This window comes from Ursus arctos, unplaced genomic scaffold (genome assembly GCF_023065955.2).
Source record: "Ursus arctos isolate Adak ecotype North America unplaced genomic scaffold, UrsArc2.0 scaffold_2, whole genome shotgun sequence".
Classification (NCBI taxonomy): domain Eukaryota; kingdom Metazoa; phylum Chordata; class Mammalia; order Carnivora; family Ursidae; genus Ursus; species Ursus arctos.
In genome coordinates this window covers 22,082,256-22,106,113 of record NW_026622874.1, presented here as the reverse complement: position 1 = coordinate 22,106,113, position 23,858 = coordinate 22,082,256, and the positions used below count along the sequence as shown (strand labels likewise).

Below are 23,858 nucleotides of genomic sequence, written 5' to 3'. Positions count from 1 at the left end.
TATGTTCCTGGATGGAATGTTCTTAATATTTAACAAAAACTTCTTATTTATATGTAAAGCATACAACTACACAACTCCAAAATGAACCTCATTTCTAGTTTCTTTTTTTTTTTCTTTTGGGACCAGACAGAACTATTTGGAAGTTCTTATGGAAGAATATACATTGAAGACAAGTCAAGAAATTTTGAAAAGAATTAGTGAGAAGAGAGTTGCCTTCTCAGGTATCAAAGTACATTCAAAATAGTGAACTTTTATTATTGGCATAGGAGTAAACAAACAGATTAGTGGAAAAGAAGAGCAAGTCTGGAAACAGGAAATCTGTAACACTATCTGATAGCCAAGAGGCAGCAAGGAGGGAAGCGAAGATGGTAGAGGGAGAAGCAGGAAAGGCAAGGAAGGAGTCAGGGTCCGTCACACTGCTTCACAGCTGTGCCACGGTGCGGGTCAGCACCCAGTACGGAGCACCCGAGTTCTCGAAGCGTTCACAACTACATCACTAAATTCAGGAACGGTGTATCGGAAACACAGGGAGCGAAAAAAGAGTGAAGAAAATCTCAAGATATAAAGACAAGAAATTATTAAGTTTTAATAATAAAAGGACAAGGGAGCCTTGGCAAAGATTTAAGAGACTGGATGTTCTACCATCATTCACGCATCTGTACGGCCAGCATTTGCTGAAAGCAAGGATTAGAGAGATGAGAGCAGGTAAAGAAGCAGGATGTAATATGAATGTCAAAGTAGAACTATATTAAAAAGATCCCTGGGGCACCTGGGTGGCGCAGTTAAGCGTCCGACTCTTGGTTTCAGCTCAGGTCACGATCTCAGTGTTGTGAGATTGAGCCCCATGTCGGGCTCTGCACTCAGCACGGAGTCTGCTTAAGACTCTCTCTCCCTCTTCCCCTTCCCCTGCTCGCTCTCTAAAATAAATAAATAAATCTTAAAAAAAAAAAAAAAAAGACACCCTTACATTTAACCTATGAGAATAAGAGAAAATTCCATTAAAAAGGTGGTATTTAAACTGGGTATGCAGGATGGCTAAATGTCCTCAAAGAGGAAATGGGCCATGGGAATGTGGAGAGGGATGGATAAGCATTTCAGAAAAGGGAAGAGATGTGCAAATGCAAAGATGCATGAGAAAACATGCCAGTTTGTAGAAGGGGTGCAGAAGGGTTGTAGAAGGGTGAGTATCAATTCGGCTTAACAAGAATGTTTCAGATGCTCCTTTCTAGGCAAAGAGGTCTTCTGCATACACATTAAATTTTGCAGTTCAACTTTGGGGCAGATTCACCCCAATCGAGTTCAATGGGGGATAGTCTTAGGAAAAGTAACACTGCTAGACTTAAATCTGGAGCAGTTCGAACCACGGGACCTTTCTTTTCTTTCCCCCATTTTCTCTGTCCGCCTCTTTATCAGGTAGATATAAGTACAGGAGTAGCCCTGAAAACATGAGTGTACAGCTCTCAAGGCACCACTGCCTGCACTGTAACGCACAAGCATGAGAACGTGTGGCACCTTGAAAATGCTGCTTCTTTTCCCCTTGAAAATACTGAGTAAAGGAATTTGATTCTCACTTATAAGCTGTTTCAATTTGGATCTAAATGTAACAGCACAGTGTCATTTGTTGGTGAGCACAGGGTTGGAATAATTCTTATCTTCTGGAAAGATGCAACATATGAGAGACATGGTATTAAAACTTCTGTGGATAGCACAACTTCTAGAAGTACGACTGGTCTGACCCGAGGAAGCAATATTTCCACTTGATAAATTACAAATGCTTTACTTCTGAAGAATATGTAAGAAGATACCCAAATATTTTTGCTAGCAGATAGGACTATGACAGATATTTCTGTATTAATGACTGGGACTTCTCATCAGAATAAGAAAGTGAGAGTGGGAGTAGGGGCTTGTTCTGGGGATTCTATTTTCTCTACCAACATGTGGAAAGAATTGCTCAATCAAAACTGTGTGACTCTATAAAGGAAGTATGTATATGTGAAATAAGATTTTTAAAGAGCAATCTGGAGGACATGTTACTGTTCGATTTTAAGGGTGCTAATTATTGGGGGTTACTTATATAATCCTACCTAGTACCCTTGATGGTACAATATGGTTCGTATATAGCTTCACATATAAATCACAGCATATGATTAAAAAAAAAAAAAAGAGGTGCCTTCTTAGCGTTGTTCAGTGCTTCTTAAAGTGTTGCTGAGTGTAATTACCTGGGATGCTTGTTTACAATTTCAGATTCTGGTCCCCTGCCTTCAGAGAATCTGATTCAATATTCTGGAGTAAGACTCAGGAATCTACACTTGTAACAAAATCATCAGCATCAGCTGATACTGAAGAGAAACACTGAGGCATGCAGTAATGGCACCGGACAAATTAATGACAATGCTACAGACATCAACTTCTTAGGGTATTTTCCTAAGTGAATAAGGTAGTTGATTTAATAAAACTATTATTGAGTTTCTGTTACACTGATAATTTTGTTACATTGATTTTGTTAATACAGTTGTACAGTTCCTGAAAGAGCTACATAAAAAGGGGAATTTTTAAAGACTTTTTGCCAAAAGATCACTCTGTAACACATCACAGTTCACTAACCTTAGAAACCAGCAAAACTTAAAAAAAATGTCTCATTTACATAAAGCCCTTTTACTGCAAAGTCCTTAAAAGAATATTGTTAGATAATATTTTTTGTACAGTAATCCCCCCCCCCTTTCCCACGGTTTCCCTTTCTGATGTTTCAGTTACCCTCTGTCAACCGTGGTCAGGAAACAGATGAGCCCCCACCTCCCGACATAGCATCAGAAGGTCAACAGCAGCCTAACACTAGGTCACAGTGCCTGTCATTCGCCTCACTTCATCTCATCACATAGCATTTTATCACCTCCTATCACAAGAACGATAGGTACAAAGGTATTTTAAGACAGACCAGACACATAAGTCTCATTACAGTATATTGCTATAACTGTTCTATTTTGTTATATGCCTAATTTATAAATTAAACTTTATCACCGGGATGTATGCATAGGAAAACATGGTACATACAGAACAGTATACTATCCACAGTGTCCGGCATCTACTGGGGGGTCTTCGACTATATCCCCCGTGGGGGGGGTGGGGGAGAACTACCTCTAGTAGAGTTTATCTTTTTCTCTTATTCTCTTTCTGGTATGAGCAGCACATAGCACATGCTTTACTATGCCCTCGTAGTCCTAATCCCATGCACCCCTACACACATAAGAGTTTTTAAAACAAGCTATTTTAAATACATTATATTCAAATCAAAGTGATCAAAATTTCATGCATGCCAAAACACCTTTGTTAGACTGACTCTTACATGGACCAGTGAATTCATCTATATTATATGGATATGTAATTCATAGGATTTGTTATGACAGGATCAATAAAGAATTATTATTCTGGGACAGCTGACTAGACATGAAAATAATCTAATTACATTAAACCAGATATTATCATGGTATCCACTGAAACAAATTATATATATATACATATATATATATTTGCACATGCGTGTGTGTATATCTACACATACACACATACATATATACATATATAGAACTTAAAGCTTATTAATGCAAGATACTTACTACTATTAATAATGTAGCTTGGAATCATTTTACCTTTTAATATTGCTGCTGAAATTCCAATGGTAGCACGAAACAGGGGGGAAAAAGCAAAGGCATTAAAGAGTCATATGGAATAATAATTTGCCTGTGTTTGATGTGCCTAAATGCATATATGTAGGAAAGAAGATCTGAGCTGAGAAAAAAAGACTCAGGAAAAAAAAAAGTCCGGAACACAGGAAGATTTAAGAAGATTAGAAGTCCTTTCTATTCTGTTCTGTTTTTATGTATACATCCTTACATAAATTCATCCTACTCACTTCATTGCTCTTAAATAGTGGACGCGTCAAAGAAGAATAAAGTAATACAAGAAGACAAAGCACTGATTTGGCTAGTACTAGATTACCGCAAAACTTTTTTTACTGTTTCACTTGGAAGTTATACTGAATTGAATCGGTTTCCTACCTAGCTGTCAAACAAACATCCCCAGGGATTCAACAACCCTGCACAAGCCCCACAGCTTCAGCCATTTACGGGTAATGAGAGAAGTACAGTTCTCTCTCCAGATGCCTCCAGTGGATAAGGAGGACTGCTCCCGTAAGCGGGATGGCAGTCTATGTCTGATGTGTCACTCTCCCTCACTTCTCCTTATCACTAGGCTTCAAACTAAAAAAAGAGTACTAGTAAGACCTTGCATTTATACAATAATTTGGGTTTCATTTGGGTTTCAAACAGCCTTCAAGTTACTAACAAACATTTTGGTCTAGCGAGGACTATATATTGTCATGAGTTAAGGTATGCTACCCTATTTTTCAGACATCAGCCAATTAGCCAGTTGTAACTCTTGTAACTTATAAATCCCTATGTGATAAACTTACAGCTCAGTGGAGAGAACCTGCTAGATTTTTATTGCCTTCACCAAGACAGTGGTCATTTGATAACTGGTGGCCTGCTGAAACCTAACTACTATTATATTGTATACAATACCATTTGATACACTCTTTTTATTCCTTATAAAAGAAATGTAAGATGTAGTACCAGTAGAATTGAATGGTGAACATTTGTGGATGTTTAAATTGGCTCTCTTGATATATTAGCTGTATTTTTTTATCACTGGGCAGAACCAGAGCAAAAATGATAAATGACATATAAAAAATGTAATTCTAAAAACATCCTAAGTCAACAAAGCAAAATAAATGTTTTACAACTTTTATTTCCAAAAGACGAATATTTTTTGAAACCATCTCCTATTTTACCAGCGAACCAAAAATAACTTTTTGTAACTCACTTTTGTTATCAAACTAGTAAAATTAATGCTAAACTGAGTAAAAAACACATGATTTTTTACCCTTACCTCTATCTTTTGCTTTGTCAGAAAGGAGCACTTCCACCTCCTCATATTCCCGGATGGCATCCAATATGATACTTCCTTCTTTACTGAATAAGAACAGCATGGGGATCTTGATGTCATCTGTGTCTTTTCCATCACCTGCCATCTGGAACAGAGGGGCAGTATCACTGCTGCTCCCCTCATTGTCATCTAGCCAGAAAATGAATACAGCAAACATAAAAACATCTGTCCATTAAAAAGATCTATAGACCAATCTTAATACTTTTTCCCTTGTTGGTGGCACTTATTTTATGCATCAAGAATCATAAAAATGAACATACTTTTAGAGCTCACTAATTCTATTCCAGAAATTTATCCTGAGGAAAGAACTCAAAACAAGCAAAATAATCTATGCCTAAAGTAGTTTACTGGAGTGCTATTTATAATTGTGAACAACTGTGAACTATTATAAGCAAATTATAATTAACTACTTGATGGAACACACAGAAACCAGAATATTATTATTACATGAAAAAAGCAGAACACAAAATTCTATGATTATGACTAAAAACTTCCATATGCTTATGAAAAAGCCTAAATAGAAACATTCAAAGACTTGGCTTACAATGATACAACTATGAATGAAATTTCACTGCTAAGATTTCCTTTAATGGCATTTACCAAACTATTAACTGATAGTTCTTGTTTCTATACTGTTCACAAAGAAGAATGATGATCGTGGTTTTTTCCTCTATAATAGAGTTGAGGTGAACACTACTGATCTTTTATACCGGTGGGGTAACTGCTGAACTGCTGAATACTGTTTTACTGGCACATGCCAGATGAAAAGCCTGCCTGTCCCTTCTTGGAGAGCCTTCTCTGATAGGCCCCGCTAAGTGGAGAATACCATGTAGGACCTGCCTCCTTAGCAACAGCTGATCGGACAAAGCATGGCCACCTGGCTCTAGGTCTGGAGGACCCGGAAGTGGCACACAGAAAGGCTATTTCAGTTAGCACTGGGTAGTTATCTAGTAAGGGGACACAGACTCAGGGCTGAGGCTGCAATTTTAAAATGACCGTTTTGGAACTAATGAGCAAAGAGGGAGCAAGCTGGTGAGAAGCTGGAGAATGAAGCAGAACTGCAAAGAGATGCAGGGAAGAGAGTCTAGGAAGACCCAGAGATAAGAGAGAGACAGGAAAAACTCTACTACCTATCATGGTTCCTGATGATTTTTACTCAGCCGAATTTCTTACTCTTGCGTTCAATTAAAATAATCCAGTTCCATGTAGTAAACAAACCTCCCTTCTTAAACCAGCTTAAATCAATTATTGTCTCTTGCAGCCAAATGATTATTCTAAGATAATTTTTACTTTTAGTACTTGCGATAAAAAACAACTAAGCCCTAATTTGCTCATTTATATACAATGAAAACCAGCAAAATCAAACAAAATACTTCATCAGAAACAAAAAAACATAGGAAAAAGAAGTTATAATACAAGACTGTTTCCCTTTAAAAATGAAATTTCCTGAGAGTAAGGATCATTGCCTCTTACTTGTTTACCCACTGAGCTCAGTAGAGGATTCTGCTACTAACAGCTACTGAAGAAAACTTGACTCGACAAAGCTCGCAGAGTACAGAATACCACGAGAATTCGACTTATAGGGAAAATCTAAACTACTTCATATGTGCTCCAGCCTCTATTTTTTATATTTTATATTTTTAAAGTCTTGGTAAAGAAGTGTTCAAAACGATAGTGATGACAAGCTATTAAATTCTTCAATAAAAGAAATCTCCGCATGGAAAATAGCCAAGGATGGAGCGATCATTTAAGCTGAGTAGCAGCAGCCTTTTTCTGTGATTGGTGAGAGTGAATATTTTAGGCTATGTAGTTCTTCTCTACTCCATTACCGTTGCTCGAAGGTAGGCATAGACAAAATTAAACAAACTGGCATGGCTGTGTTCCAATAAAACTTTTATTTACAAAAACAGACAGTGATGTGGACTTGGCCTACAGGCTGTAGTTGGCCAATAGCTGATTTAAGTTATTAAGCAGAATTTTTCCTAGTACTTACTTAACTAATGAAATCTATGCGCTCAGTAAATCAACACCGGAGTGCCCATATGGGATAAGCAAAAGGAAGAGTAAATAGTTATGTTCACTGAAATAAATCCTAGTATTTTATTTTAAATATCTCAATTATTTTCAATGAAGTAAATCCTAGTATTTAATTTTAAATGCCTTAATTTTTATTTACATTGAATTGAAAAAGGAAATATTTCCTAGTAAGAAAAAATTCAAAATAGATTTCCCCTGTGAGAGAAGCTATAAAGCTTAATTTCATAATTAGGATGTGACCTCAGGTCTTATAGTTCTGAATATAAACTGTACACTTAAAGCACAGAAAAACTGGGGGGACCTGGGTGGCTTAGTCAGTTAAGTGTCTGACTCTTGATTTTGGCTCAGGTCATAATCTCAGGGTTATGAGATCGAGCCCCACATTGGGCTCCCCATTCAGTGGGGGAATCTGCTTGAGATTCTCTCCATAGGTCTCTCTGCACCCCAAACCCGCTCTTTCTCTCTAAAAATAAATAAATTCATCTTTAAAAAGAAAAGAAAAATTTATATTTTCCCTGGCAGTCATGGCCTGCTTGTTATAAGTGATTTTCCATGAAAAATAAAAAAGCAAAACACACTGGTTGAAATACAGAGGTAAAATGATTTGAGTTTATAATTTCAGCAGAAAAAGACCAGAGGAAATAAAAATTTGCTAGCAACTAGTGCTTATACCTATGATATATAAGCTATTAGGCTAAGAAATTTTGTATATATTATCTTCAAACCTTACAACCACCTAAAAGATATTTTTTTACCACTTTTGCTAGAGCTCAAAAAAATATTCTACTGAATAAACCAATAAACTAAAGCTGGGCCAAGGTTACACCATGATTTTGTGGCAGAGCCAAGAACTGCACCCCAATGTATCTGACTCCAAAGCCTGCATTTTTGTGGAGGAATGGATATTTTTAATGGCTCCCCACTGGAGGTGGCAGTGTGTAATTCTTGCCCTTAGAGGGCTTTGGATGTCAAAGCACATTTTCTTATCCATGGTGTTGGGTGCTTTGGGGTGCCCCAACCTACACACCTGTCCCCACGTTCTTTTATTGGCATTAATATACAGAAACCCAAATCCAGAATTTCAAAAAAGACATACAACACATAGAAATTAAGAAAGTCACTGGATTACCCATCAAGTACGCTGTCTAGTGAAGTAAAAATAATATGATGAATTCTGCTAAAATTTTGACAAATACAAGGAAAAATCCTAAAAATGATCTCTTCCTAGTCAACACAATGGCACAGAGGATTACTCACCAATAACAATGCCACCAATGGCACCAGCATTCTGAATGTTGCGTGCCTTTTCTGCAAACATGCACTGTCCTCTTTGTATCAAAGCGATTTTTCCCATCACTGCCTCGGGGTTAGTAAGTTCTGAACAACCGTTGTATGGTTTACTGCTTGCAACAAATCCTCTTGTCTGTCGGAAATAAAAGTAACTGAAATATCCTTTTATCTTCTCAAATCACTGTTCAATACAATTCACTATCTAGAACTTTAAACAGACTATTTCTTTTCTAATGATAACATATCCAATATCTATATAGCACAAGTTTTTGTTTTGAACATTTTACACATCACAGTACCCAACCAACATTTTACTGGGCTCTGCAAGTTTATAAAGCATTTTTACATAAATTACTAACTCTGATCTTTAAAACTCTAAGAAAAATAATACATATTATATCTCCATTTTACATATGGGGAAACTGAGACTCGGGTTACATAATTTGCTCAAAGACACAATGTTATCAGTAAGTGGTTGGAATCTGTAGGCAGATTCACCTCATACCCATACCCACACTTAGAACAGCTGGGAACCACTTTTAAACCATCACCTGTAGCCAGAAAAATTTTTGAAAGAGGGAAAAATATGGATTTAGTCTACATAAATCTGCAAGCAGTTCTTCTTCCCAGAAAAATTAAATCCACCAGAGAAGTGATCTCAAAGATACCAAAGATACTTTACTATCCCTCTCTCTCCTAGAATGCGAACTCCACGAGGGCAAGATCTGCACTCACTTTATAAACGTGATAGACAGCTAACATCCAAAATAGTGCCTAGAATATAGCAGTACTAGGACTCAAAAAAGAGTTGTTGAATGGATGAGTCAATCTATAAACCTTTACACGTAAAGCTTTAAAATACACACACAAAAAAAGGTCTCAATTAGGGGGAATGGAGTTCAAAGAGCACTGGCTTTAGATTATCGGGCGACTTGGGTCTGGTCCCAATATGCAACCCATTAGATGAACTTGTGAACTGTTTAGCAATGTAGGTGTTTGTTTCCTAGGTTAAAACTAAGGGGCTGGGCTGGCTTAGTGGTCTTCCAAGGTGGCTCAGTGGGACCGCAGTGTCATGCTCTCCACAGCAACCTGGCCAGACAGACCATCTCCGCTTTTAGCTGTGTTCTACCTTAAGGCTCCAAGTTAGATTTTTGTTCAACAAAAGGTTCTAGTCGTTGTTAAAAAGTCCAAAAAACCATTTTTAAATAAATTAAAGATACCAAATTAGAGAACAGGCCAAGAATTGGACAGTATCTGAACAATATTTTAAGTAAAATTCTATAAGCATATTGTATACAGAAATTATGACTCAAAATTTTCAAGAAATGCTTTTAATTTTTAATCTACTTTAATCTGGGAGAATGAATATTTGGGTTTTAGATTAAATATTTAGGTTTAATAAATTAAAACTACTAAATTAGACTAAGCAATTAGACGATACTTACGCAATGCATTCAATTTCAACAAGCATATTTTAAGTATACACACCTCTTTATGTTTAGACAGATCTAGCCCAAACTGAGCTGGTCCAGCAGTCAACACTACCCTGCCAAAAAATGGGTGGGAAACAATTTGTACAGCTCGTGGAGGTAGCTGCTGTTCTTTTTGTTGCTGACTTGACAGTTCAATCATCTCCTGCATGAACCTCAACCCATCTTCAGCATCAATTGAACTAGCAGCCTAGGAAAAAAACAGATTAATTTTATCCTTTCTCGCAATGAAAACTTTCAACTTTTTGATGTCTTAAATACTAATGCACTATAATCTACTCTAAAATTTACCCTTTTGGTTTCAGTCCCTATCAAATATTTATGGCCTGATTTGTCCTAAAAATATTACTTTTGGAAATATTTTCTGAAAGTAACATTTATAATTTTTTCAATGTCTCTTTCACTGTTCTACAAACCACTTCTGATACAAACTGAGAACTGGACTTCCACCAAATGCTGAAATGCTTACTTTGCTTGATTTTTCCTCTGCTTCCCCTTTTAAGAAATAAACCTCATACTGACCCATACTTCCCTTTTTTGGAATTATGAACTAATAATCACACTAAATTCAAAATATATGTATCAGGTGTCTATTAAGATCCCACCACTTGACTAGGAACTGGGGAGAAAGTCTTTCATTTTAAGAAGTTTGTATCTAGAGGACATATAAATTTACCTATGATAAAATTCTCAACTGGGAAATTAGACTAGCAGCACAGATAAGGGAATGATTGATTCTGCCAGTGTGGATCTGGGAAATATTTAGAATGATATTTTAATTGAGTCTTAACAGAGGAAAAGCTGAAGAATGCCTGACTGTACTGGAAAAAAGGTAGATTCCTAACACTTAGCAAGAAAAGTCAATTGGACTTGACAGGAGTTGAAGGATAAGAAGGAACAGAGAGGAGTTGGGAGACAGAAACAAGTTCAAGCCTATTTGGATATGTCCAGTTTTGGTGACTTAAGAAAATGATGTTAGGGTCTATTGAGATGGCAAACAAAAAGGAAGAGAGATGGACTGAGGGGCAGGAAGAGATAATTAATTCAGGTTTGGACAGACTGAAACTGAGATGCAGACACATGTCATACATATGACAGGCAGATTAAAGCTGATTTTAAGAGTAAAATTAGGAATCAGGGTTACCTATGTATATCTAAGAAATACGTGTACAAAGATGACAGCTGAGCTTGTAGAAACAGATGTGACTGCTTAAGAAGAAAACAGAGAGAAAAACGTATGATCCAGATTCTCTGATAGTGCCTATGTTGAGTGGTTGTGCCAAAAAAAAGAAAGTTCCAAAGGAATCCACAAAACAATGAACAGAAAAGATATATGGGAAAGATATATGTTGCTGGAATGCCCTGAAAGTCAAGAAAGGGGTAATGTTTTAAAAAGGGGTCAGTCAACAGTTACAGAAAAATTCAATCCAATAAGGATTAAGAGGCCACTGGGTGGCGTAAGTGAAAATAATGTACTAGAGATGTCACTCCCACTACTGAGACAGTAAGTGAAACATAAGGAAGCAGGCAGAAGACTCTTTAAGAAAGGATGGATGTGACAACAGAGATGAGAAAGAAATCAGGGGAAACTAAGGCTGTGGGAAAGTTGAATTTGAGATTAAAGGATACCAGGTATGGTTCCACGTGGAAATTCTTTAGCAAAATGTGTTTTCTCAGAATCAATGTACTAATAAGGTACATTATTAGGTGTAATGTACCAATAAGGTGAATAAGGTAAAAAATTAAAAGGCCTCATGTTATGAAAGCTTTTAAAGCAAAAAAAAAAAAAAAAAAAAAGAATTTTCCCAAAAAGGCATGCTATTTTTCCTAGGCATAGACAAATACTTGCAAATTTTGATTTCCACAATGAATAAAATACTTAGATTCAGTAGCTTTTTGGAAATTAAAATACTGTAAACTACAGAGATATTAAAACTAATTATTAGCTTTTAAGATTTGCTCTAAATAGTGGAAAGACAAGGTTCTGAGAAACAGAAAAATCTGGACTTGAGCTCTACATTTGACTCTATTGACTTAAGCAAATAACCCAACCTACTTGTGATTTGATTCATACTATGAGGGGACTGAATTACATGGCTTTCCAAGATACTTCCAAGTCCTAAAATTCTGATTCTCTAACTTTAAATCATATATTAAAAGTTTTTAGAAAGCCAAATGTCATTATCTTATGAAAGCTGATGAGACCAAAAAGGGCAGAGATGGTATCTAATTAGTACAGCAATGGCTTACTTGGATTGCATGTTGAACCAACTGGACTCTCCCATCTTTGAGGTGAATCAAACTCACCCCCATCTTCTTCAAGATTTCTAAATGTTCAGGGTTAGTGGCCATGAAATCTCTGGCTCTCAGAGGGGGTTTAGCTCCACTCCTGAAACTCTCCTCTCTGCTAAAAGTAATTACAGGCAAGGCTTAAAAAACTACAGATCAGAACTGGGGGAAAACCTAAGACAAATAAAAATAATTTTAGATATTTGCAAAATTGCTAGTTTTAGAACTAATGAAACTGGAAAAACTGGAACAGCTATTTTCCCTTATATAACTTAGGTTATTAAGTGGTACAGCTCTCAAATATACTTTACAATTACCAAAGCATATATATTATCTACAAGATTATATTCGTCAACAGCCTTATAACTATCTGATAGTACAGAATAGGTTGGCTTGGGGATTTGTTATTATTGAGTTCTTCCTTGAAAAACAGGGTTTTCTCCCAATATTTTAAAAGCAAAATAATACTTCTATCTGTGAATAATAACACTCACTTAAAAAATTTTTTTTTAATTTCTCATTGATGGCCTTTCTAATGTAACTATTTGGGAAAAAATGAACTCATTAAGCCAAAAATTTTTATTTAAAAACCAAGAATAAGTACTTTATCAAAAAATAAAATCAAATAAAACAAAAACTATATTTTCACTACATAGAAACTACAGATTAAAGGAAAAATACTTTCTACATATACAAGACATGTGGAAATATTTGACAAAACTATTTTGTGTAAAAATGAACTACAGAACTTAAAAACTATTATATACCACCCACTGACTATTAATACTTAGTTCATTAAACAAAATAACCACCATAATAAATTTCTATAACAAAATTTCCATAATAAAGAAGACATTACTGCAGAATAAACTTTGCCATCTAACTTTACCAATGAATAATTTTTAATTAGTGATAACTACATACTTCAGTATGTCTTTGGTCTAAGTGAATGTTTTCTTGGCTGTTATATGTTCTTTACACTCTCTGTCATTTACTAACTTTGTTATTAACAGATACAAAATAATAACATCTTACACTCTGATGATGCCTCTAGGACAGCTCTTATCCACCACATTTTTCAAGGGTTCACGAATGCTCTGAGCATACAATGGGTCATTAGGGAAGAGAATCTGAGTGTTTGGACAAGTCCAATCAAAATTACTGTCATCCAGTTCTGTATATTCTGAAGTCTACAATATAAAACAATATTACATAAATAAAAATAATTATTTAACACTATAGTTGGTTCAAATGAAACATTAAGTGAAATCTAAGTGTATACAGGATAAAACAATAAAAACAAAACAAGAATACAGTAAGTAGTAAGTGTATACAGGATAAAACAATACAATAAAAGAAAACAAAATAAAATAACAAATATACTTTCCTCCTACCATACATATATTGAATTCTATTCATGGATTACTTTTCACTTGGAAAAATAAACACATGAAAGAGAGTAAGACATTTAATTAAAAAACATAACCTACTGTATTCTTCTTAGAGATGCTTTGATTTGTAGTAGAGAGCCAAAGAGGTAACAGATGAGCTTCTGTTGTAAAGATGTAATCTTCTATGTCAAAAATAATGTCTTCTTTATCCGCAAATAACAGGTAAAGATATTTAAACATTTCAGCCAAGAAGAAAGAATCCATTCTAAAATAAAAGGTCACAAATAAATCTAAGAACATAAAAATATTCAAATGCCAACTCTCTGAAACAGACAGAGTTAAGGTCAATAAACATGTCTATACCAATTTAGATGTCCAAAGTACTATAGAATCTATCTATCCCCCAGTGGTAACAGTCTTGACTCCAAGCATATTCCAAGGAAATGAAAAAGACCAGAGGGGCTGCCTGCCACACAGGTACACTAAACCTTGTCAATACACAGACAAGATTTTCCTGTTGGCCTTCCAATGAAGGAGAGTTTTCCATTTCTTCTACAGAGAACCGACAGCAGGGAGGTAATGCAGATAAACTTTACTACTGAGAGCCACACAAGAACTCAATTAATATTAAACTGGATAAAGTAATACAATTTTGATGGAGTTCATTATGTAGCTATTTAAGTGATAAACAAGGCAGCTTTAAAGGTAAAGGAAATCACAAAAAATTAAATGAAAAAAGTACAACACAAAATCACAGGGACTATGATTATAACTTTGTAAATATTTAAATACCTGTTAAAAGAAATACAGAAGAAACAAAGGAGATAAAAATATATGTGACTTTACAGATTATTTAATGTTATAATGCTTTAATAAATATTTTAAAGAAAAGCTTTAATAAAATTAAAACTGGCAGAAATAGAGCACAGCTGTTAGATGGAGTTAAGGTAAATGGAATTAATTACATTTACTACCTCCCAAAGCATCCTACGTTTTGGCAGTAATAACTTGTAATTTACTGGACAGATTGCATAGTTTCACACCTCCAGCCAAGCACAAGTCCTGGCACACAGTAGGCACTCAATAAACATTTACTAAATCAAAAGCAAGTTTTAACAGTATTACTAAAGAATGAACAAGAGAGGCAATGAACATAGAGGTAAAGAAACGGGCTCTGGAAATAGAAAAGACTTTCCACTGACTAGCTGTGTAATGATGGGGATATTATATAAGGATGTGAGCTTCAGTTTATTCTTCTGGAAAGGGCATAATAATAACACATGCCTAACACTGGGGTAAAGACTAAATGAGATACTACAAATCCATTATTTAGCGTAGCACCTGGCATACGTAGGAGCTCAAAAACAGAGCTATCATTATTTTTCCTATACATCAATGATGCTTTGTTTTGGAACAACGACTCACCTGTAATGTTTCAAAACTTTTTTGAACATTTTGTATGTTAATCTTTTCAGAATAGATAAAACACTTCCCGTCAACCTGGAATATACTTATGATAATTTAACTTTTTCTGGGGGATAGTTATTATCATAAGCAAATGCTAACTTGAGAAGTGTAGACTGAAGAGCAGGGTGTTGATTTTTGGTGAATTCCAGAACTGATTATGAAACAGATGATTTGTAAACACTAAGAACAAAGAAATGGTAAGATCACTACAGTATGAGTTGGGTAAAGCTAGCAAACTGGGAATCATATCATCTAATCTAATTTGTATTCAAAAACCATTAACATATACACAAATGCAAACACATATGCAATAAAACTGTCTGGAAGACTGTCTATCAAAGAGCCAACAGTGGTTATCTTAGGGTGAGCAAGTAGGGAAGTGTCTTAGCGAAGATTTTCATATTCTTTTTGCCATTTATATTCTTTCAGTGATTGTTAAGGAACATACAGATATTTCCATTTTGAAAATAGTGTGTATGTATGCTGGTGAGCCAGGGGATAACACCAGCAGATCTGTAAGGGAATAAGCAACCAGATGCAAAGAGCTTGCTACTTAAAAGCTCTCAAGTGTCACACCATGAGGTACACTAGTCATGGTCCTAATCAGAATTCTTCCCCAACAATTTAGACGGAAATTTTTTTTTTTTAAAGATTTTATTTATTTATGTGACAGAGAGACAGCCAGCGAGAGAGGGAACACAGCAGGCGAGTGAGAGGAAGAAGCAGGCTCCCAGCGGAGGAGCCCGATGTGGGACTCGATCCCGGAACACCGGGATCACGCCCTGAGCCGAAGGCAGACGCTTTAACGTCTGCGCTACCCAGGCGCCCCTAGATGGAAATTTTTTAAGGTGTGCCCATCTAAGCTGCAGATCACTGAAAACACGTAATTTAGATAGTACATTAGATGACTGAGATGAAATTCAAACTCTCTTTTAGATCTAGAAAACACACACACACACACACACACACACACACACATAAAGCCCAACAAAATCAAATTTTGCTAAGTATAAAGCTCTAAGTTTACACTAAAAAAAAAATCACTTGCTCAAAAGCAGAATGGAGAATACCCTTTTGTCAGCAGGCCACAATTAAGTAACTGAAGTCAACTGGCCACAAGCTCACTGTGAGTTAAATATAACAAAGCTGCTAAAATATCTAAAGCACATCTAGTAACACAGAATGATGAAGATTAGTAGGAGTTCTCAAGCTTCTGCTGGGCCAAACGCAGAGAGATACAACGCTGCCATGAGGAACGGTGAGTTGATGAAGCAGTGATCCTCAAGTGGATAGAGGGTGTAAACCCATCAGCCGCTCAGAAAATGAGCAACCTCACAACTGTTTTGAACAGTGATGTTTTGCCAGCACATCTTCAGTATGGTTAATTCTGGGCATGATATTTTAAGAGATACTCTATATATTGGAATATAATCAGACTGGGGCAAAGGCAGTGGTAAACGGTCTAGAAACGATGTCATATAAGGAATGTTTGATAGGGAAAAATAGAAGAATGCTAAATTTAGAAAACTGGAACTCTCTAAATAGAATAAATCATGCCTTCCTCTGTAATTCCTCAACCTGTTACTCTTTTCCTACTACAGCACAAATCACATGGTTGTAATTATTTCTTTACACACCTATCTTCTTCACTAACTACAAGTCAAGGGAGGGCAGGAACTGGTTCTAATTCTTCTTTCCATCCCCACACCTAAGTGCAGTGCCTGGCATACAGTAGGTGCTTAATTATTGTTCCTTGCATGAGTTGCCAGAACAGCATTGTGTTCAAGAGCCAATCTGCCTCGATAAGCATTCTGACTTAACCGTACTAATTGTGTGACCTTAGGTAAGTTCCCCAACTTTTCTGAGCCTTGGCTTCTTCATCTATACAATGAAGATTATAATACAAATTACACTTCAGAGGGTTGTTGTCAAGATCAAATGAATTAATAAACAAAGCAGGGGCTTAGTTAGAAGAGTGTCTAGAATGTAGGAAGCAGTCAATAAATGTTAAACACACAGCCTATCTGCTTTCATTTCTTGCTGGTATCTGCCTGCCTACCTCCCAAAACCTATCCATTTCTCATCAGCTATGATCAGGGAAGTAGGTCTCAAGCCTCATTAACTATTATCTAAATACTCTTGAGTGAAGGACTAAGGGACAACTCTGAGTAAACGATGAGAGCTGTGTCTCACCTGCCTCTAGTCCCTCTGCCTGAAATTCCTTTTACTACTTTTCTCTCATCCTTGCTCATCCTTCAAGATACAGGAGACTCCAGAAACCTTGCAAGGACTGTCACATCCCAATCTTCAATATGTTTCATGGCACATATACAATGCTGTAACGTCTATTTACCTGCCTACTCTCAGTGATTCAAAGATGGAAAAAGACATGTCTTCTATCTTTAATCCTCAAAAACTAGTTAACTCTGGCACATAAAACACTTCATAAACACCTGTGGAATGAACATTTGGTAACCAAATAAACAAACATTAGTGTTCATTAGAGATGTGTTGCTAGGTTCTGGATGGTTAAAATAATCAGATAAGTAATTCTGGAATAACTGTAATGTTCGTGAATATCACAGTAACCAAAGTTTGCTTTTTAGAGCTTGAGTATTTCATGCCATCCACATCTATCCAGTATCCGGTGAAAGAGAAATTGCCAATGGTCTTCCCCAGCCCTTCAAATCGGCAAGAGAATAAGAATACACACACTAAGATATACTTTGAGGAATTTTTGACTCAACACAAATTATAATCCAGATCATTCACCATCATCTTGATAATTTCTAACATTGTACATAATATAAAAACTATTAACACAGAACCCCCTCCTCCCATTCCTATACTCCTAATACCAAGGTTCTGACATTTAACATTCATTTATTCATGTACTTAAAAATCATTTGAGCACCTACTATATGCCAGGCACTACGATGAAAATACAAACTGTTCAAGCAATTTTAAAGAGCCTATTCAAGAGTTTAAAAAAATAAACACAATGAACTATGTTTTGCATCTTCAAGAACCTTTTGTAGAAGCATTAGGCTTATCTGAATTCTAAATAAGAGTTGTATTTTGTGTTGTTTCAGAGTTACCCTGAGGAAAGGGGATGTTAGGAATTGTTTTACCTGTCCTCATGACTTCCAGTACGAACATCCTTCATGGCAGCAAATCCGCAAGGCACTCTAGCATATTTATTTAAATTTTCAATAAGTGTTTTCCCTACTTCAAGGTAGTAAGGGTCTCCTGTAGCCTATTAAAAAGGAGAATATATGTATACATATATATATAGCTTATATATTACCATATACCCACTCATTTATCAGATATTTATTGAGTACCTACTAGGTGCTTAGACATTGTATCAGGCACTGGAGCACATGTTACACAGAACTTAGCTCTGAAAATAAGCCACGGATCTGCTTTATGGAATTTCTTAAACACACAACTGGAAAGCTGTCCAACTATGTATCTCAGCCCTTTGATAAAATTTTTAATGCCCAGAAAGGTAAGAGACATGCTTTAGAAAGCAGCTCTAGAATATAACATTTCTCTTTTTAGAAATGTAAATATTTTGAAAAGACACAAAACTTAGATGTCAACTCTTTCATGGACTAGATGAATGAAAACCATAACATATCCAACCATTATAACACCAAACAAGGACTTTGAAAACCCAATTACTATTATAAGGTAGTGAGATATCCAACAGAGAATGGGGACTAAACAGCAAAAAGAGAGGTAAAATAGCTTACTTTATACAGGAAGTAGGTACTTTCTGCAAATTCTGGTCTTAAAGGATGTTGAGCCCAATGTACCCTGAAATCTGTGGTAAATGCCTGGACAAAACAACATGTAAATAAAAATAAGTACAGAAATGTGATTTAAAAAATAAACAAGTGGTTCTAGAGTACATAGTAGGACATAAGTTAGATCATAAAAAAATTAAAGATTAAAATACTGATAACAATTTTCATCTATAAGATGAAAATTTTCATTCCTTAAAATCACAGTTCATTTTTGCCAAGGTGCTATTTTTACCAATTACATGTAATTATTTTTGCAAATGATCATTTTGGCTATTAGGAAGGTTAGAGAAAACTATGAAACTCAGTAATGCCACTACATGGGTCTTTGTGTTTTCTTCTTTTTCCTTATCTCCATTTTTTCCTCTTAATTATTAAGTCCCTCGTTCTCATATTTCTATTTTAGCATTTTAGCATATGCTTTCTTTTATAACAACTTCAAATCCTCTGTGGAGTGAGACAAGGCATTATTTAAAAATAAAACTAGTCTCACTTGAAATTATTCACTAACAGAGCCAACTGGTTTTTAAAAAAAAAAAGATTAAAATAAAACCAAAACCTTTATGGGAACCAAATAAAACTTCATCTGTGATACGATGTTTTTAGTCGAACCTCGGTTTATTCTGAGTGAATATGAATTTTCTACAATGCACAGTCCTACTTACCTGAAGTCTAACAAAACTACACTTTCTAAAACAAACACCTTAGGAAGCAATCTAAATTGGTGGAAGGCTTAGATATCTCACAGACTGTGGTGAATAAGCAGGGACAGAATACATACACGAATTTGGAAATTTTTAATGGCACATTTCTGGAAAGCCAAAATGTGTGCAGTTAAGATTTTGCCATAACAAGCTAGCAAGAATATTTATTACTAATATATAAAAACCAGGCAGTCTATGTGATCAGGAAGAGTATATGTTCAATGTATATCATTTTCATAAAATAATCTTTAGAAAATAAAGAGTAAAAAAGTCTTCTCTAGCTGGTGAGTATATGTAAAAGTTAGAATGAGACAATAGGTATGTAATGGCAGAGATTAGAAAAGGCTGAGAAATACTAATTTGGAATTTTTTCTTTTTTTTTTTTTTTTACATAAATGGTCAGCATTACCTTAAATTAGACTTCTCTTGATCATGAGAAAAAGGAAAAACGTATACAGTACTGTATAAACAAAAAACAAATTAAATAAACTATTTAACCAGGAAAAGAAACAAATAAAAAAGAATAAGCCAGTCCTGAAGATAACATTTGCTATCTTTAAAACAGCAACTTATTGTATATGTAAATTAGAATTCCAAAGACGATTTGCTTACCTCTGGTAGGAAATTATGTTTTTTAATCACCTGATATAACATTTCATGAGTTTCAATAGCAGGTCTAATATCCCCCTTTAAGACCTAGAAGTCAACAATAACAATAAAATTACCTAATAAAACATGAAGTGATTTTATCTAGAGTCATTATATAAATAGAAAAATGTACATTAATACATTTTAAAATGTGACTCCATTTTGGTAATTCAATTTGAGAGATCACATATGCACTTAATTGTTCTACGTTAATACTTAAAAAGTACGGGGTTTTTTGTGGGTTTGGTTTGGGTTTTTTTACCTGCAAACCTGGAAAAAAGGCGAGCAAAGCATCCATCCAAGTCCGAGCATTCAGCATTGGCTTGTGGATGTGCACATCAAGTAGCAGAGGCGGCTGGCTAATGTACCTCATTATGGCATCGTAGTGCTAGAAGACCACAGTATGCGTTCATGGAAGTAGATGGAAAAAGACGTATTATTTGAAAAACAGTAATTAAATTGCACTGTGAAGAAAGTAAACCTGAATTTATATACAAATACATTTACTATTAATTAACTATTTAAATATTTAAATTATTCTATATGGAAATCTTTCTAAAATATATTATATATACTCCCCTGTGTTAATTCTGATACAGAATATTAAAGACTATAGTTAATATAAGATCTTCTGAAGGGAGATCCTATTGCTGTCTTGTGGGACTGGCCCATGGTTGTGACCAAGGGATGCTCTTATGTCCTCTTGAAATATAGTTACAGGCTTCTGTATTACAGAATTAGTTGTGTTTTCTCCTGTGTATAGGAAGTTTGGTCCCCTCTCAGCTAATGTACTACTCCCGTGCTCACCACTACTTAAATTAATGCATTTGATCATTGTTACCACGCTTATAGTCTGCCACATCTGTCTTTTATGTTCGTAAGAACCTTTTTCCCCCTTCTTTTATCTTCTTCTCCTAGATATTTCTTAGGTTTGACAACAACAGGTTGAGCTGTTAGTCAATCCATGATAATGAGCCAACAAAAAAACCTGTCCTTGTTCACCTCAAGAAAATTTTGTTATAATCTAATAAACAATATGTGATCATGTTTTTTAAAGTATTCAGTTGGCAACCTATTAGGTCTCTTATTGGTTTTTCCTAACTCATCTATTATTTAATAACTTATTGAGTATCTGCTAGATGCTAAGACACTGTTCTAACACTTCACATGCACTAGCTTATTTAATCTTTCCAATAACTCTATGAATAATACTAGTATTCCCATTTTGTGTATAAGGAACAAACAGTGCAAAGTTACTTGCCCAAAGTCACAAAACCAGTGGTACACCAGGATTTAAACCCAAGCAGGACAACTCCCATACTTTAGCCACTATACCATACTGTCTCACAGTAACGTGGGTGAACCAATGGGTGCACAAAGAAATTCTAAATGATTTCAAAAGAATACAGGATATAGCAGATGAGTCTGCTATACTGATTTCAATTATACAAAGGCAATCCAATCAGGCTCAATAATCCTCCTCCTTCTCCCCTAAATATACGCCTGTAGTTCTGACCCAGACTTCAAGAGTTATAGACCTGCTTTTGAAATGAATACTCACTAGTTTCTCTAAATCTCCAAAGTCCTGCATGCTTGGTGTGCTCAAGGACTAGGCCAAACTTCCAAGATTTCAACAAGAATTGGAATCCAAAGGAGAAAGATAACATAATTTATTCCAATAAATTTTCCTCCTTGTGTAAAAGATTAGGTAAACTCAAATCTACCTAGTCTATGATTTACTGGCAGAACTTAAAAACTTCTGATGAGAGATGAAAACAAAACCACTCTGTAAACTAATTTTTGGAATGTATGTAGCTTTGCCCTGTCCCTGTCCAACATCATCAGGGAATACTGACAAAAAAACTAACACATTTTAAAAAGATTATTTCTCAGACTGTCACTCAGATAATTCACTTTCTATCAAAATCTGGCACTCAAATAAAATTGGCTCTAAAGTTAATATAAAATTAGATCAACTTACTGTATTAAATCTTTCCAGAAAACTGTCATCTCCAAGCAAGACATAGGCTTTCAATAGATATTCATAATATGAATCAATCCCTGCTCCAACTCCACTATCTATGGAAAAAATACATATAAACGTGACTATTAAACAAGTCTTAAAAACTCTTGACAGGGTACAAATGCAGGTATTAGTACACTAAGAATGAAACATTAGTCTAAACATAAAACTGTTTAAAGGAAAACCTCAACATTTATAGAATTAACCCTACTTTAACAATGGTTCCAACCCAACCTAACAATGGTTCCTTGCTGATAATGGTTAGTATATTTACAAAAAAAGAATCTTACTTTGCAAAATTGGGTTACATTAGTCTTATTTAAAAGCAGGAGATACTAGTTTTAAGAAGTTTCTCAAAGTTCATTTTCTCAGTGAGGAACTCAAAAAAGGAAACACTAGAGAGGACCAGAATGCATTTTTTAAAACATTTAGACCCTTTATCAGTAAGATATCAATCTTTAAAGTTAGAGTAGATATGATATCAAGACTGCTGCTGTTTGGAGATGCCAATTTTAATTGCTGCAACTAACATGGTTGTTATCTTTTTCCTCCAAGATCATCACTGAGGACCACAGAAGGAAAATAAGAAAACTGTAAGAAACCTGGCAGCATGGGCAGGGCAGGGCAGGTCGGGGAGGGGGTGGCTTTGGCCTGGAGCAGAAGGCAGACCGACATGGCTAAGAAAGAATCAAACAGGAGGGATACTGCTAGAGCTTTGCACTTGCTTCTACCCAACCACTATCTTACGACACATTTCCTCCTACACTTGCTACAACTCAGGTCGGTGCTCCAGGTATCCTCCAGATTACTCCTGAGAACAGGCACAATTAGCCTAATAGACATACTAAAGATAGGGAAGATATTAACAATATAAAATAAGAAGAAAAAAAAAAACCTTTAAGAAGCTCTATACCCTACATGGGGATTGAACACATACTCTACCAACTGAGCCAGTCAGGCATCCCATGAAGAAAAATTTTTTAATCAGGCGGAAATATACGGACTAAAAAATTAGCAGTTAAAATAACAAAACAGATGGGATATATAGCATAAAGGATACAGCTGAGGAACAGAACAGCAAACTGGAAGATCACATGTAGCACTCTTCCAGAAGAAAAAAAAGCAGGGAAAAAAAAAAGAAAGAAAATATAAAGGTAAAATATATGGAGGACAGAAACAGAAGTGATTTAGGATAGCAAGAACTGCAAAAAGAGAGATTAATAAAAATGAAAAGAATATCTAAAAAATAAGACCAGTTTTCATCAATTAAAAACAAAGATTTTAAATAGAAAGGACCCACAGAATATCAAAAGGAGAGCTAAAGAAAATTCTACACCCAAAATTACAGTTACATTTTTAGAAATTTCTCTTTGCTTTTGATATTCTTAGTCTCCATAGAGGAAGAGCAGATCACACACATAAGGGCATAAAAATCGAATCATATCAGATTTTTTCATACAATGTAAGAAGACAATAGAATTGTATATTCAAAGACTTGAAGGAAAAGAACTTAAACAGAAAATTATATACAGCCGAACTGTCACTCAAATACGAAAGCATAATAAAACTGCTAGGCATAAAAGGCCTCAGAAACTATTAAAAGTTACTGAAAACGGGGATAAATACTTAAGTAAGAAGGGCGACAAATCTAACAGATACTGCAAGCAATATACAAGGTTCAAGTGAACAAATACCTTGACAGTTTGTTA

The 23,858-nt window shown here is 35.3% G+C and overlaps 1 protein-coding gene across 2 annotated transcripts in view; it reads right to left on the bottom strand.

The window, feature by feature from the left end:
- The window catches only part of EDEM3 (ER degradation enhancing alpha-mannosidase like protein 3), a 66,759-nt gene that overhangs the window by 5,824 nt on the left and 37,077 nt on the right, over positions 1 to 23,858 (bottom strand). The window contains exons 9-19 of one of the 2 annotated variants that reach the window (XM_026509215.4): positions 22,108 to 22,205; positions 20,389 to 20,514; positions 20,091 to 20,174; positions 18,724 to 18,807; positions 18,097 to 18,221; positions 13,598 to 13,763; positions 13,143 to 13,297; positions 12,069 to 12,225; positions 9,817 to 10,008; positions 8,296 to 8,461; positions 4,945 to 5,130 (exon numbers count right to left, since the gene is read on the bottom strand). In XM_026509215.4, coding sequence (XP_026365000.1) covers positions 4,945 to 5,130; positions 8,296 to 8,461; positions 9,817 to 10,008; positions 12,069 to 12,225; positions 13,143 to 13,297; positions 13,598 to 13,763; positions 18,097 to 18,221; positions 18,724 to 18,807; positions 20,091 to 20,174; positions 20,389 to 20,514; positions 22,108 to 22,205 — 1,539 coding nt within the window. The remainder of the gene's footprint in view (positions 1 to 4,944; positions 5,131 to 8,295; positions 8,462 to 9,816; positions 10,009 to 12,068; positions 12,226 to 13,142; positions 13,298 to 13,597; positions 13,764 to 18,096; positions 18,222 to 18,723; positions 18,808 to 20,090; positions 20,175 to 20,388; positions 20,515 to 22,107; positions 22,206 to 23,858) is intronic. The other variant, XM_026509216.4, reaches the window with a different exon arrangement.